General features: G+C 41.0%; 1 protein-coding gene across 1 annotated transcript in view; it reads left to right on the top strand.

Moving 5' to 3' along the window:
- Nucleotides 1-7: 7 nt before the first annotated feature.
- The window catches only part of LOC124273287, a 32,314-nt gene continuing 17,704 nt past the window's right edge, over nucleotides 8-14,617 (top strand). Inside the window, exons 1-6 of the mRNA XM_046708525.1 lie at nucleotides 8-525; nucleotides 9,132-9,262; nucleotides 9,438-9,475; nucleotides 9,690-9,813; nucleotides 12,872-13,628; nucleotides 13,823-13,956. Coding sequence (XP_046564481.1) covers nucleotides 8-525; nucleotides 9,132-9,262; nucleotides 9,438-9,475; nucleotides 9,690-9,813; nucleotides 12,872-13,628; nucleotides 13,823-13,956 — 1,702 coding nt within the window. The remainder of the gene's footprint in view (nucleotides 526-9,131; nucleotides 9,263-9,437; nucleotides 9,476-9,689; nucleotides 9,814-12,871; nucleotides 13,629-13,822; nucleotides 13,957-14,617) is intronic.

Genomic DNA, 14,617 nt, shown 5'->3' with positions numbered 1-14,617 from the left:
ACCCCTCATGCTGCTGACTCTGATTGACAATGACACTGAAACTGAAGAGATAAGGAAGTATAACACCAGTGTGGCTAGAGAAGTGACTTCAAAACTACGCAGGTTTACCAATGAAAGCATTAATGTGATACATGGAGTTTTGAGTTTGAGTGACCTCATAGACACAGACACGTGCTACATAAAGTTACAGAGAATAGCAGCATTATCTGCATCCTTTGTTCCAAAGTCTTCTCTGTTGATGACTCTGGCAAAATATGAGCACGTGATGATGGCTTTCTGGGCAGCTGTTGCTGAGACAAAGTCAGTCCTGACAGAAACAGGTGAAGTAGGCGACAGTTGTATCCACTTTCTCACTTCTGATCAGTGTGTGTGTCTTGTGGAGAACATCGAAAGTAGATATGTTTCCTGCAGACAGGAGACCAGCATTGAATCCACGACTCTGATGGTGGAGGTGGCCAGGAGACTGAGTAGACTGGGTGACACTCTACTGATATGCAACTCACAGGAAGAAAAGAGCAGACTCAGGTATGTGGAATCACATAAACTGTATGTATACTCTAAACAATCTTTGTTGTTTTGCTTTTAGATAATAGTGACATGACATATACTAAATCAGATAAAGGCAAAGACTTGATGTTCTTCGTCTTGTAGATCTTAGATCAACGGTATATATGCCTTAAATATACAAAATACGTCCCACAACATGTATGTAGTTCCCAATGACAAGGCTTCAAATAGCATAAAATTAATGGATGAATGTAAGAAGCATCGCTGCCTAAATTATTTGATCAAATCACTTGGAAGTGACACATCTCATAATGCTACAAATGTTTCTCCAGCTTGTTAACTAATGGATCGGTACTATAATCAACACCATCACATTTTGCTTTAACCCTATGAATGAGTGAACGAGTGAGAATTTAGAGTCACATCGGCAGTATGTCAGCCATACGTGACTATAAGCGTATATTATCAAAAACAAACTTAGACAATACGAATACCCGTCGACAAATGACACTAAAATAATAGATTATCACATCTTAGACTTAAAACCAGCCTGTTACTTAAGAAATACAGTTCCCTCTACCCACCATGTAAAGTGTAATAAAGCACACTTTGGCCCTGAACTATTATAGTTAATGCACGAGGACGCTTGCGTCCGAGTGCTTTAGCGTTATAATAGTTCAGGGCGAAAGTGTGCTTTATTACACTATACATGGTGGTAGAGCGAACGGTATTTCTTTTCTAAGATGCCAAATTTAAAACTTTCTAAGGATAATTACGATTAATCTAAGGCAGAAAACAATCAACGGTGTCGGTGACCTAAATTAAGAATCCTCGCACAGGGCTAACTGGCGCGCTGTTCTATTGATGTGTCTGCCCCCCTACGTTAAGACGAACGTTACCAGAAAAACAAATGATAAACAGGTTCATGACGGTTTACGTTAAGATTAAATATCTTCTCTAAATTATTTTAATTACATCTGTGATTAACGTTAACCATATGAACGTCGCATTTCTACTACCAACGTAAGTTTAGATCCGTACATCCAGACGAAGCTGAGTAGTCAAGCAACATTCCACGATTGCATTGTGGGAATGTAAACATTGCGAACGTTACCGCGTCGCTGAAAACTTGTGAGAAATATTAAACGTCGGAAAACATGAACGTAATGTTTCCACCAGTGACGTTAGTTGCGTGAAGCAACTGCAAACCAAGAAACGGGATACAACGCAGTACTTTACTGTAGGGGCTGTACGAGTTTGAGTTGAGTTGAGTTGGGCTTTACGTCACATCGGCATTATTTCAGCCATATAGTGACGAGAACGAGTCTGCATTAATACACATTGTAAGTACAAAGTCAAAATTAGTTTTGTTTCAAAGACATATATTCATTACATTGTAATTTAAAAACAGAGAATGTCATAGCACTAAATTTAAAAGCAGGCAATTCGTTAGTCACGTTTACACAGCTACAATTTATGACATAGGTCAACTTCCCTCAGATAGTTCACTTTCAGATGAGCGCTCACGTGGGAGAACAGATCGGCCTTTGTGTTACCTGCTATGCCGACGTGACCCGGCAACCAGCAGAGGACGATGTCACATTGGCCAGTAGAAAGGTCGTAGTAAAGTTCAAAAATGTCCTGGATGATTGGGTGACTTGAAGTAACATTTTGAAGTGCTTGAAGGCAAGATAATGAATCTGTAAAAACAATGAAGTTTTTGGAATGATTCTGCAGTTGAATGTAGGTCAAAGCTGAGAAGATAGCTTTGGCGTCAGTGGTGAAAATGGAACTGTTGTCGGGAATCCTAGAGGAGACAGTCTTGAATCCAATGACTGTAGCACTGGCAACTTGGCCATGGTCCTTGGATCCGTCTGTGAAAATGGACCTATGGGTGTTATACTTTGAATGTAACCGATTGTATTCCTGTTGGAACACCAAAGGATTTGTTTCAGACTTTTGAGTTTGGTGAGGGTAAGACAGACCTGTGGTTTCACCATTTGCCACGGTGGTGAGGACAGAAGTCGGTAAGGTGCAATGATATTGAGATCGATTTTAGCTGCAGATATGTGTGGTTGGATTCTGATTCCAAGTGGTGGAACCAGGCTTGGCAGATTAGGAAACAGGTTTTCATAGAGAGGGTTGAAAACACTATTGTATGCTGGACTGGACTCATTTGAACGTAGTTTAGTGATATACTGCAGTGAGAGTTTAATGCGGCGTTGTTCAATGGAGGGTTAATTGGCCTCCGCATATAGACTGTCTACAGGAGAGGTCCTAAAAGCTCCCAGGCAGAGCCTCAGGCCTTGGTGGTGGATAGAATCTAATTTTCTAGATTGCTTTTGAAGGCTCCACCATAGACAATGGAGCCGTAATCTAGTTTACTGCAAACACATGATCTGTACAAGTGAAGGAGGGTAGTCTGATCCCCTCCCCACTCTGTATTTGAAACGACTTTTAGCAAGTCCAGAGCCTTCAAGCACTTTGTTTTCAAATATTTTATGTGTGGTAAGAATCTCAGGTGACGGTCGATTATGAGTCCCAGGAATTTGGCCTCTTCCACTACCTTGATGGGAGTACCTCTAAAGATAGGTCTGGATCCTTGTGTGGTTTGTATTTACGGCAAAAGTGAATACAATTTGTTTTGGATTTTGAAAACTTAAAACCATTTTCATTGGCCCATTTTGGGATTTTGTTAAGGCAGAGTTGTAGCTGCCTTTCTATTGTGTGCATGTTCTTACCACGACATGAAATATTGAAATCATCCACGAAAAGGGATCCATCAACACAACTGTTCAAAACGTTAGTGAGGCTGTTAATTTTTATGCTGAAAAGTGTGACAGACAGAATGCTGCCTTGAGGGACGCCCTGATCTTGGTGGAAATAATCAGACAATGTGGAACCCACCCGAACTTGAAATTGTCTGTTGTTTAAAAACTGAGATATGAACTGAGGTAGTCTACCCCTCAATCCAAATTCGTGTAAATCTTTTAGGATACCATGTTTCCACGTTGTATCAAATGCTTTTTCTAGGTCGAAAAAGATAGATACAGTATGATGTTTGTTGACAATGGAGTTTTTGATAAATGATTCCAGACGCACCAGATGGTCAATGGTACTTCGTTTTTTTCGGAAACCACATTGGAGGTCACTGAGGAGGTCATTGGTCTCCAAGTACCAGATTAAACGATTGTTGACCATGCGCTCCTTGGTTTTACAAACGCAGCTTGTTAGTGATATAGGACGGTAGTGTGAGGGGTCAGTATGATCGTGGCCGGGCTTTGGTATAGGGATGATAATGGCATTGTGCCACGAAGGAGGAAAATTTCCGGTTGTCCAGTTGTCATTCAATATATTGAGTAGTGTTTCCAAACTTGAATCAGGGGGGTGTTTCAGGAGCTGATAATGAATTTCATCAGATCCTGCCCGAGGGCAGTACGTAGTTTATGGAGAGAAAAAGGTTCATTGTAATCTTCACCATTATCAGAGTTAAAATTGACTGATTTCTTTTCTTGTTGGGTTTGGTATTTCTGGAACTGAGGGTTATAATTTGATGAGGAGGAGTGGTTTGCCAGAGTTTCGCCAAGTTTGTTTGCAATTTCAGATTTATTTGTTAGGAGAGAGTCACCATCTTTCAGATGGCGAACTCCAGATTTTTACCCTTTGCCCTTAATCTTTTGAATCATGTTCCACACCTTGGACATGGGTGTGCGGGAGTTGATTTTAGACACATATTTCCTCCATGATCGGAGTTTAGTTTGTTTGTAGGTACGTCTTGCCCTGGCATTTGTCATTTTCACAGCATTCAGGTTGTGCACTGTAGGATGTTGTCGGAAATATTTTTCCGCCTTCTTCCTATTTTTTGTAGCTTGTTTGCAGTTTGTATCAAACCATGGTTTGCGTATGTGCGGGTTTGCAGAGGACTTAGGAATAGTTTTGTCTCCGATGGCATTTAGGACGTCTGAAAATAGTTCCATGGGATCAGGAACATTCCTGAAGTTGTCCAGCTTAAGTTTTTCAGAACATAGGGTTTGGAATGAAGGCCAATTGGCCTTAGTAAAATTCCATCTTGTTGATGGTGGTTCATCCGTGGGGTTGATAGGAGTAAGAATTGTTGGGAAGTGGACTGACTATTCAAACTTATTTAAAAGATTAGAATCTGTAAGTGATAGCTCGAGAGCAGAGTATGATCCAGTGGCAGGATGGAGGTAGGTGTTTGATCCATCGTTGAAGATGCATACATCATTATTGGAGAGAAACTCTTCAAGGACCTTTCCCTTATTATTCGTATCAGTACTCCCCCATAGGTGGTTATGGCCGTTCAAGTCGCCCATGATTATGCATGGCTTTGGTAGTTGATCATACAAGTTCTGAAGATCTGATAGGCGGACAGCTGAGGAGGGAGGAAGATAGAGTGAACATAGCGTAAACCCTGTGTTCAGAGTCATGCGGACAGCAACAGTTTGTAGGGTAGTGTCAAGTGGAACAGGGCTATGGAGGATGCTTTAGCACCAGGAGGAGAAAAGGAGTGGTAGGAACTGTACCGACGGATGTCAAAATTAGCAGTCCCTTTTAGGTAGGTTTCTTGGAGACAAAACGCAGACGGTTTGAGATCTTGAATCAATAACTGTAGTTCATTAAAATTATTCTTAAGTCCTCTGCAATTCCATTGAATCATGCTTTGTGGATTCATGGTGCTTCCACTGGTGACATGTTGCGTGACCGTGAGGGGGCATTTGAGGAACTCCTATTTGTGTCAGTTGGAGATGGAGTGACCTCCATATCCAGAGGTCCAAAGGAGTTGTGGACCTCGAGGGGGACATCTAAAGGAGAGGTGGTTTTGGATTTGGGCTTTGGTAGTTCCTCATGCGGCTTTAGTCTCTCTAGTTTCTTTCCTTTCCTTTTATGGCGCATAGTTTCTGTTTCTGGCTTTGGCATTTGTTCTGGTGTTTGTGACTCAGAAGTTTTGACGTTTGGTTTTGGAGATGAAGGGGTTGAGATTGGTTGAGAAGAGTTGATCCATGTCAGATCGGTCTGACACGAGATAGTTGCAGTAGTGATGGGTGTGACGGAAGGACGAGAGACAGCAGAAGATGAGAAGGTAACTTGTTGAGGGGGCTGCAGATAAACTTAGAACCCTCTTTTTAGCTTCGTGAAAGGAGATATTCTGTTCATGTTTGATCTTTATAATCTCTGATTCACGCTGCCGTACAGGACAAGATTTGGAGGAGGCTATATGGTTACCACCACAGTTTGGACACTTCACTTCCTTGGTACAGTCATTGCCCTCATGTTTATCACCACAGCGGTAACAAACAGCAGAGGAATGACAGGACTTGGATCCATGGCCAAACATTTGGCAGTTGTAGCACCGGAGAGGGTTGGGTATACCACCACTCCAATACTACAGTAACCAGCTCTAATCGAGTCGGGGATCTTAGATTGGGCGAACGTAAAGAGATAGGTGTTTGTGGGTTGAACAACATCATCCTTCTTAAAAGTGAATCACTTCACAGCTGTGACAGACTGCTGAGGAAGTTCCTGGACAATTTGTTCCTCAGTCATGTCAGACAGGCATAGAGCTCTGTCATGTACTATACCTCTACATGTGTTCAGGGTTTTGTGCGCTGAGACAGCAACCTTGATATTGACAAATTCTTGGATTTTGAGTAGATTCAAGGATTGCTGTCTCCTAGTACATTCTATCAGGAGTGAGCCGGATCAGAGCTTGGTGACATTGGCAACCTCTCCACAGATACCAGCGATACCTTTGGAGATTGCAAATGGATTCAGTTGCAGCGGTTGCTTGTCACAAGCTTCAATGATCAGGAAGCGTGACCAGTAGTCAGGTCGGAAGGGCGTACTCTCGTCAGACGAGGAATTGTCGGAGTCGGTGTTTCTTCGTTTTGAACCAGGGTGTTCGGAAGCCATGTCGTTGGGATTGTGTTTCCGCACCCCCTCTCCCCACCCACCATGGAGTGTCAACAGGGACGATGTTATTCTGTAGCGGATCTCCAAGCTGCAAAGACCAGGTATAAGGGGGTGTTATACTCCAGCAAGGTTGACACGAAAAGCTGTAGCTGTCTACCAGGTCAAAGGTCAGGATGGTTCTGCCCGTGACAATCAATTGGAGACGTACAGGAATCAGAGGTCAGCATCACCAGACTGACCCATGAGCCACCGCCTTCTGTGCATAGGGATCTAAACCGATTTGCATTTTGACAAAGATTAGGATTTGAACATGTCAAAGGAGATTTTACAATATCAAAAATGTGAAAATACTATATTTCATGCACAGGACATGGCGTGAAAGCCGATTCTACCACCCGTCTAGGCAAAGTCAGGGTCGAAGTGGTGTGTTGGATTAAGGAGCACTATTGCCGGTTCCTTCATCCTCAACCACCAAACTCCCTTCCTCTGCCGACACAGGGACGCAACCCACGGCAAACGGGTCGCCCAATTTGGTCGCCTCTTATGACCAGCAATGGGGTGCTGTGGACCTATTCGACCCCGGGTCCACGCAGGGGCGAAGAGCCATTGGCGTTACCAAGCAACCACCACAAGGAGGTTGCTCTTCAGGGGTGCTGGTCACCATAATAAAAACCATTGGGACTTGCAGTGCTACCTGTATAAACTCTAGCTTGATTTACACCACCCATTCAGATGTTACCGATCAAGACAAATGTAGCCAAAAATTAAACACATATTCTGTTTGGTAAAACGTGGTTGGATACATATAAGGGCAAGTTTACACGAAAATTCGTCTTGCACTTTTTCATCATAAAAGGTGTTTCCCAATTAGTTGTATAGCCAAAACAGTAGAAATATCAGAAGTAACTAATGTATGTTTTGCGTTATATCGCTTCAAATTTTCCACATTAACCGAGAGTTCAATGTCCACAATAAACACACCGTGGCTTATGTCCCTTGAAAATGACGTCATTGGTGCCAGACCGATAAACGAATGACGTCGTTAGACTCGTTTCACGTGGTGCAGGTATAGGTGTGGTTCGAGTGTGTCGATGCGCAGGCTACTGCTTTAATCCAGCTGTTGCCTGGCCGTCAGCTGGCTATGTGGTCAGTTCCACACTGTGATGACTTTGCAGTTTGAAAAAAAACCGTATAAATTGTACAAACAGTGTTACCACGTAACCAAATTGTACAACATTCAACCTGAGTCAGCCGTCTTTCAACAGTATCGTTTTTCTCAAAAACTAGCATGTTTATGCATTACATCTAGCTTGCCATCGGTGAATATGTCGGCATTCTACGTTTGTTATTTAATTCCTACATAAATCGTAAATATCTGTCCCACCTCTTCCACTCTTCCCACCTGTCGATACCATATCCAAATACATCACGAAGGAAAATGCAACTGGCAGTTTTTTATTCTGTTTTTCTATGACATCATCCGCTCATTGTAAGGCAAATATACTGAAAATTACATGCATATGGCCAGTTTTGACACATTACGAAATACACACAGTTAACGTCAATGTGAATTTTCAGCCATATTGCAGAGTGTTTATAAAATCACGTCACACCTACTCTTACACGAATCCTTGAATTCCTCATACAGTTCAAAATAAAATGACAAATGGTCTTTGTCACCAATACTAAGTGTTTCAGTGAAATCTAACGAAATATATTAGATGCCGCGCTGGAAAAGGACCATTTGTTTGAAATGTAAACAAAGTCGAATTCAGATTTCACTCTGTGTATCTGTTCGCCTACTTTTGTTGCATACACTTGCTCATTAGTTTTAGACCATGCATGGGAAAGATATTGTAGCAAGGGACAGTTAAATAAATAGGTGTACTCTAATGATTTCCAAGATTCATCACAACATATTATCATATGATTATAGTTTCTGAAAGCGTGACCCCATGACTGATTTGACGCACACCGACGATGGAAGTTCTCCTCTCCTATATCTCTTGGTCACAATGAAAACAAACAGAAAATAAGAACCAGCAGATTGTCAGAATGTTTTGGACTACTTACATTGTTACACATATTTGGAATTTTCATTGAGTTTAGGTTCTGAATGAAAATACACACGATCAATCTGTACCTGCTGCTTACATTTTCAGTTCTTATGCTTCTTTCGTATTTTGCACAAACTTTTCTCACGTGATTAATTTCAGTATAATTATCTTTTAATTTGGGACGAGATGAGCTGGTTGCTCTTCATGAGTGCCCAAAACCTATAGACATGACCATTCCTCCTTTGTACTTGCTCCCAAAGCTCCAAAAAGTCTGTGCACAGAGAAAGAGATTGTAGGGTACAACAAAAGCAACAACATAGCCCTGTCTCAAAGAACTAACCATGATCATTCTTTCAAGAGGGAGTTTCTGTCACATTCACAGAAGGTACTTGAGACAACTTGAATTATCAAACCATCAAAGGTTAACCTACCTTTTGTAAACTAAAAAAATCAAATTGATTCTGCCAAAAGATTAGTTTTTTAGCTCTCATATAACAAATTTCAGGAAAGTTCTACACGTTTCTAAACGTGATGACCGTAGTTAGTAACCTGTCTGACTTCAGATGTTCATGATAATTTGTCAAACATATAGGATAAGAAGTTCTGAAGTTCACTGACACTATGTTCTTGCTGCAGATCTGTCTACTCGTCAACAATCTCGGTTTTTGATGTGGAAGGCACCGACCTGACAAAGTTTGAAAATTTGGTTCATGAAACGTACAGTTATCCGTTCGAACCCTCTGGCCGGCAATGGAAGTTTCTCAAAGGTATATAGTGTTCATGCATTATACTTTTTACAGTCATGGCAGATACTTTCATTTATGTTAATGCAAGGTTTTTATGGACAATGTTGTTTATAACGCATTAACTTTATTTTCAGTCATCCCTTAATTCTCTCCAGTGATAGATTAAAGTGGAATACCTAAATGCTTGTTTTTGCAGGCACTCAACACAGGTCACATAGTACAAAGAATCAAAGAGTAAGTCCAAAATTTATATTCATGTTTGTTGATCATTCATTTATTTGTAAATGAATTTACAGGATGCGTACAGGATGATTGTGCATACATCTGAAACCGAAAATAGAGATTGTGCATGTACGTAGCCACACCAAGACGTATGAAATAAGCTGTTCATCACTAACTATCTCCATGTTATACTGCTACTGATTGTTGCAAATTGCAATATGTTCAGACCGAGACATCAAACAGGAAAGAAGATGGTTGCCAAGTGTTCCACAGTAAAGACTTTCTCCGACCACGGTTACAGCAAGCGAAAGGAGATATTACTGAAATTAAACGTCATTACATGATGAAAGGTACTGTACTGCTGTTGCTTAGATATACACACTGTTTTTTTATGTTTGATAATCCGTATGTAATTAAAAACAAATATAGGATCAGAAGAAATGAATGGGAAATCTGTTTCATTCCTCTGTTTTACAGAGGGTTATGATGAAGATTTATGGATGTTGACTTCTGTAAGGTAAGGTACAGGACATTTTGGAGTGTATTCTTACTCCTTTATCCTTAATCTAGGAAATAGATAGCTATATAAGTACAAGGGGACCAACAACAATGATTAGATGACAATATTGACATTTAACAGAGATGATGATATGAAAGTTTAATATGTGACATTTGGAATGATTGTTTGAGCCCAGAAAACACGATGATGTCATCAGCTCACACCACATGGTGAGGGGAGTGTGACGGGGCAGGCTACTCCTTGTGGACAATGGATTCTTGCATTGTCATCTCTTAGGATGAAGTGAAGTCTTGACTTTACCAACATAGAGTCACGTACAAATCCAGAATGTTATGCTTACCCTATATCATGATTAAGCCTTCTCGATATTGGTCATGAACTGAATGCTGAAATATTTTCTTTTCTGAGCCAGATCGAGCACCATGTCCAAGTCTAAATAATATGTTAATTCCTCTGGTAACCAGTCTTGGTCTGTCTAAGTGACACGATCTTCATCTCTATTCCAAAGTCTTTAACTGTCGGTCAGTGCAATGTGAATGCATGCTTCCGAGACTGGAGACGAGCTCACGTTCACAAACGTATGGTATCGACCACCAAAGACATTTGTTGACCTAGTTTCAATCATGCCTATCCCTCAGCCTAATTATTCAAGCGTCTAACCGTATTTAAACTTGTGCACATCGTGCAAATGACTGCATGCCTCTGTCAATTCTTTTTCCTCCTGTGGGGGTACGTAAGTCCCAAAACATTCAAAGTAACTTTAAACATACCATTATGTTTAACCGTAGAAGATATGTTATTGTAATGTATGGCTAAATTGTTTAAACTTGCTGACGACTGAAGGGATGGTGTAAATCCAGCTAAGATCCATGCAGGAAGTGAATGTACTGTAAGTCCCCATGGTCCTAAATTGGTCATCTACCTTCAGCTGTGGGCAATCTATAGCCTCTTTTCATGTTGTATTGTCATATATAGTTAAAATGTTTTAGAGTTTATTACTAGTTTAAAACTGAAATCTGTGATAAACTAGTTATTTTACTGTCCTTCGTTGACAGGGTTTGATAATTTACCTTTATTCATTATGAAATTATAACTTGCTTTTAGTCACGATATGGCTGAAATATTGCTGATGTGACTTAAAATCTTAACTCACTCACTCACTGTCAACTCTTTTTATTACTGAGGTCATACAGCTGTTATCCAACCATTCTGGAATTCACTCATCACTTGTTGGTTGCATTTTGCTTAATTTGTCCCATGTTTCATTGAATGTTATCTCAATTTGTTTCATTTGAATTGTTTCCAACCACTCCCTGTATGATCCCTTATAATGTTTTTTTCATCCTTTATTATGTATAGATTGTCATGAGACCAACTGTACAACATGTGTAAAACAGTAAGGTAAAGACATGCATATGCGCCACACTGAGAATGTAGATCTTATTAAATTGATATTAAATACTGAGTCAAAAAAGAAACTTCACAAAATGTAATTTGAAAAATAATGAATAATTTTTCTCTGATGATACATTTATGTATCCGAAATGGGATCCCTATCTTTCGACTCTAGAAAAACGTTAGCAAAACCCACTCAAACCCAGCCATTCGTCGTGCAAATGACGTTAGTGCCAAATCAGGTTTGCACGTGCAGTCGATCACGTGATCTTCGCATCGAAGTTTTCTTCATATGCACGTGTTTGCATTGGCCTCAAGAATTGAAAAAACACTTTTAAACCACAGTTCTAACGGTACTTGAAATGCCACGATTGTTAAATGTGCAACGTTGCAAGCGGGAAGATCAGTTATTGACGTCGCAAGAGCAATGGGATGCAGCCGTCATACAGTGTATGACTTGCGAGGTCGTCTACAACAAACTGGCACCACTTCTGATCGCCCAAGGTTGCGGGCTTGCAATCTCCATTCTCGACGTCAATATCGTGGGCCAATATTGACGCCGTTTCATCAATGTCAACGTCTGCTGTGGGCCCAACATCACCTCCGATGGACCCAGAGAGACTGGAATCGAGTCGTCTTTAGCGATGAATCCAGGTTTACCCTCAGATTCGCGGACGGCAGGCATAGAGTCTGGAGACGATGTCGTGAACGGTATGCCCAATGCTGTGTACAGGAAGTCGACAGATTTGGGGGCGGAAGTTGCATGGTGTGGGGGTGCTTTCTGTGGGAACAACTGTTCCCGACTTCTGGTCATCCGTGGAAACCTCACAGCTGCTGCTTACCGCAACCAGGTGCTCACCCCTGAACTCGTTCCTTTCATGGCGGCTCATGGCCCAGATCTACAGTTCCAGCATGATTATGCTCGGCCGCATATCGCGATGTTGACACGAAATTTCCTTCAAAACGCTTGAATCAACGTCATGGACTGGCCATCGAGGTCCCCTGACCTTAATCCAATGGAGCACGTTTGGGATGCACTTGGGAGAAGGCTTCGTGGTCTCACGAACCAACCTCAGAATTTGCACGAACTTGGCGCTGCCTTGCAAGAGCAATGGCGCAGAATCCCCAACCACGTGTTCACAAGCATCAGGCAGTCGATGGAGACGGTGTTTGGCAGTGGTGAATGCGTGGGGCGGCCATACACGATATTGAACTGAGAAATTTCGCATTTTTATTCTTGTGACTTGACATTCTGTATACCCATGTTTTGGAACGGTGGTGTAGCCTAATGGAACTGATTATGGCACTGTCAGTGTATCGAGTCCATCACACAGATCTCAGCAATGAAATAATAACAATTTAACCATCTTACCATCTCTTGTTCTTTTAAAGTGCCCTGAAGAAAGAATGTGAAGTTTCTTTTTTAACTCAGATATGATCCCTTATCTCTATACTTGAAGTTAATTGTACTTAACTGATCCTTATATCAACAGGCGGCGTCAACATAATTCCAGTCAGTCTGACAGGCCATTTGGTGGACATTAAGGATATGCTACTTTCAGTCCTGGAAACTGATAAATCCCTCTTTCACTGCAACCTTGTCACTGGTGCAGAGCTGGACTTGAGTGATGACGAGAAGTGTTTGGTGCATTTGACAGAATCCTTAGCAACAACACTAGACTTTCCAGTTTCAGAGAGACCTTCTGAAATAAGATGCGATATGTTTCTGGCTTTTCCCGAGCAGCCCCCAGTTGTACTGACAGTGATGAACTGTGAACATAAATCTAAAATGATAACAAATTACAACACCTCAGTAGCCAGAGAAGTGACTGCAAAATTACGTCGTTTTACAAGTGAAAACCTTAATGTTATACATGGGGTTGTGAGCAAGAATGACATGAAAGATAACGAGGTGTTCTTTGCAAAGTTACAACAAATTGCAGCAGTGTCTTCAGTATTCATTTCCAAAGCGTCTTTGATGATGAACTCGTTCAAGTATGACCAAATACTTATGGCATTCTGGGCAGCATTAGCTGAGACAAAAGTAGATGTACAAGAGAGTCAGTTAAAATTTCTTAACAAAGAACAATGCATCCTTTTGTTGGAAAATCTTAACAGAATGAATGTCGAGGTCAGGCTTCTTTCCAGTAGTGAGGCAACTGACCTGATGCTTGAGGTTGCCAGGAGACTGAGCAGACAGGGCAACACCTTGATCATCTGTAGATTGCGGGAGGAGAGGGACCAATTGAGGTAGGTATTATAGATGGGCCGAACTTGTTCTATAGTATAAGCTATCTTGTGTAACACTATTAGCTATCTTGTTCTACAGTTATTTATTATCTTGTTATGCACATATTACCTATTTCATTCTCTAATCTGTTAAATTGTACATGTTGAAGCATTTTTATAATTTTTACTTAAAGATAATAACTTTACATTTCCAGATCAGTGTTCTCATCGACGATATCATTAAATGATGTCTGGAAGTGGGACCTATCTGCTTATGAGAACATTGTCCTTGATGCTCGGAGTCTGCCCGAGATGCCGAGTGGTTGTCGGGTATGGAGATTCCAAACAGGTAAGAATGTCCATTTCCAAAACATAATCATACTAATTATTTATTCTTATCCTGACTCATGATCTTTTGCTTATCTCCCTTTCCCTTGCGATTGATAGTGGAACACTTGAATCCCTTGAAGTTCCCGAAGCAGACGTAAAAATACACTGACCCACGAGTTACCTCCCTTTTCCCTTTTCCCGCGCAAACAGTCCTGTGACTAGCCTTATTTGTCACTCTCTCCACTTTCGCCCAAGTGGATGGTTGGGCGAGCACTGGAGTCCCTTATACGGCATTATGTCCTTTTTATTTAGGTCCTATTCTTCAAAATTACGCTGTGCATGGATTTGGCAATAACTACTTTGTTTTATATGTATAAGAATTGTAAAAATTATTTGTATTTGTGCCATAATTTCATTTTATGTAACTTTGTTTACATATCATGAATATTGCAGTGTTTGCAGGTACAGGTTATCCGTGGCTGATCCTCACCCCCAATGCCCTTCGTGCATAAAACCATGTTCTTCCAGCTTGCGCTGTACTTATTGTGATGATTTGTCAAATCTACAATTTAATTAATATTTGTTTTATATCTATAGACATGCCATGGATCGGGTGAGGAAGTCATCTCTAGTCACGGCTGATAAAACAGGAAATCAGCCTGTATTCATAATACTGGTGC

The sequence above is a fragment of the Haliotis rubra genome, unplaced genomic scaffold, assembly GCF_003918875.1.
Source record: "Haliotis rubra isolate DU_JTF1 unplaced genomic scaffold, ASM391887v1 Scf179, whole genome shotgun sequence".
Classification (NCBI taxonomy): domain Eukaryota; kingdom Metazoa; phylum Mollusca; class Gastropoda; order Lepetellida; family Haliotidae; genus Haliotis; species Haliotis rubra.
The sequence above is the reverse complement of the archived record's forward strand: the minus strand, read 5'-3'. Positions and strand labels throughout refer to the sequence as shown.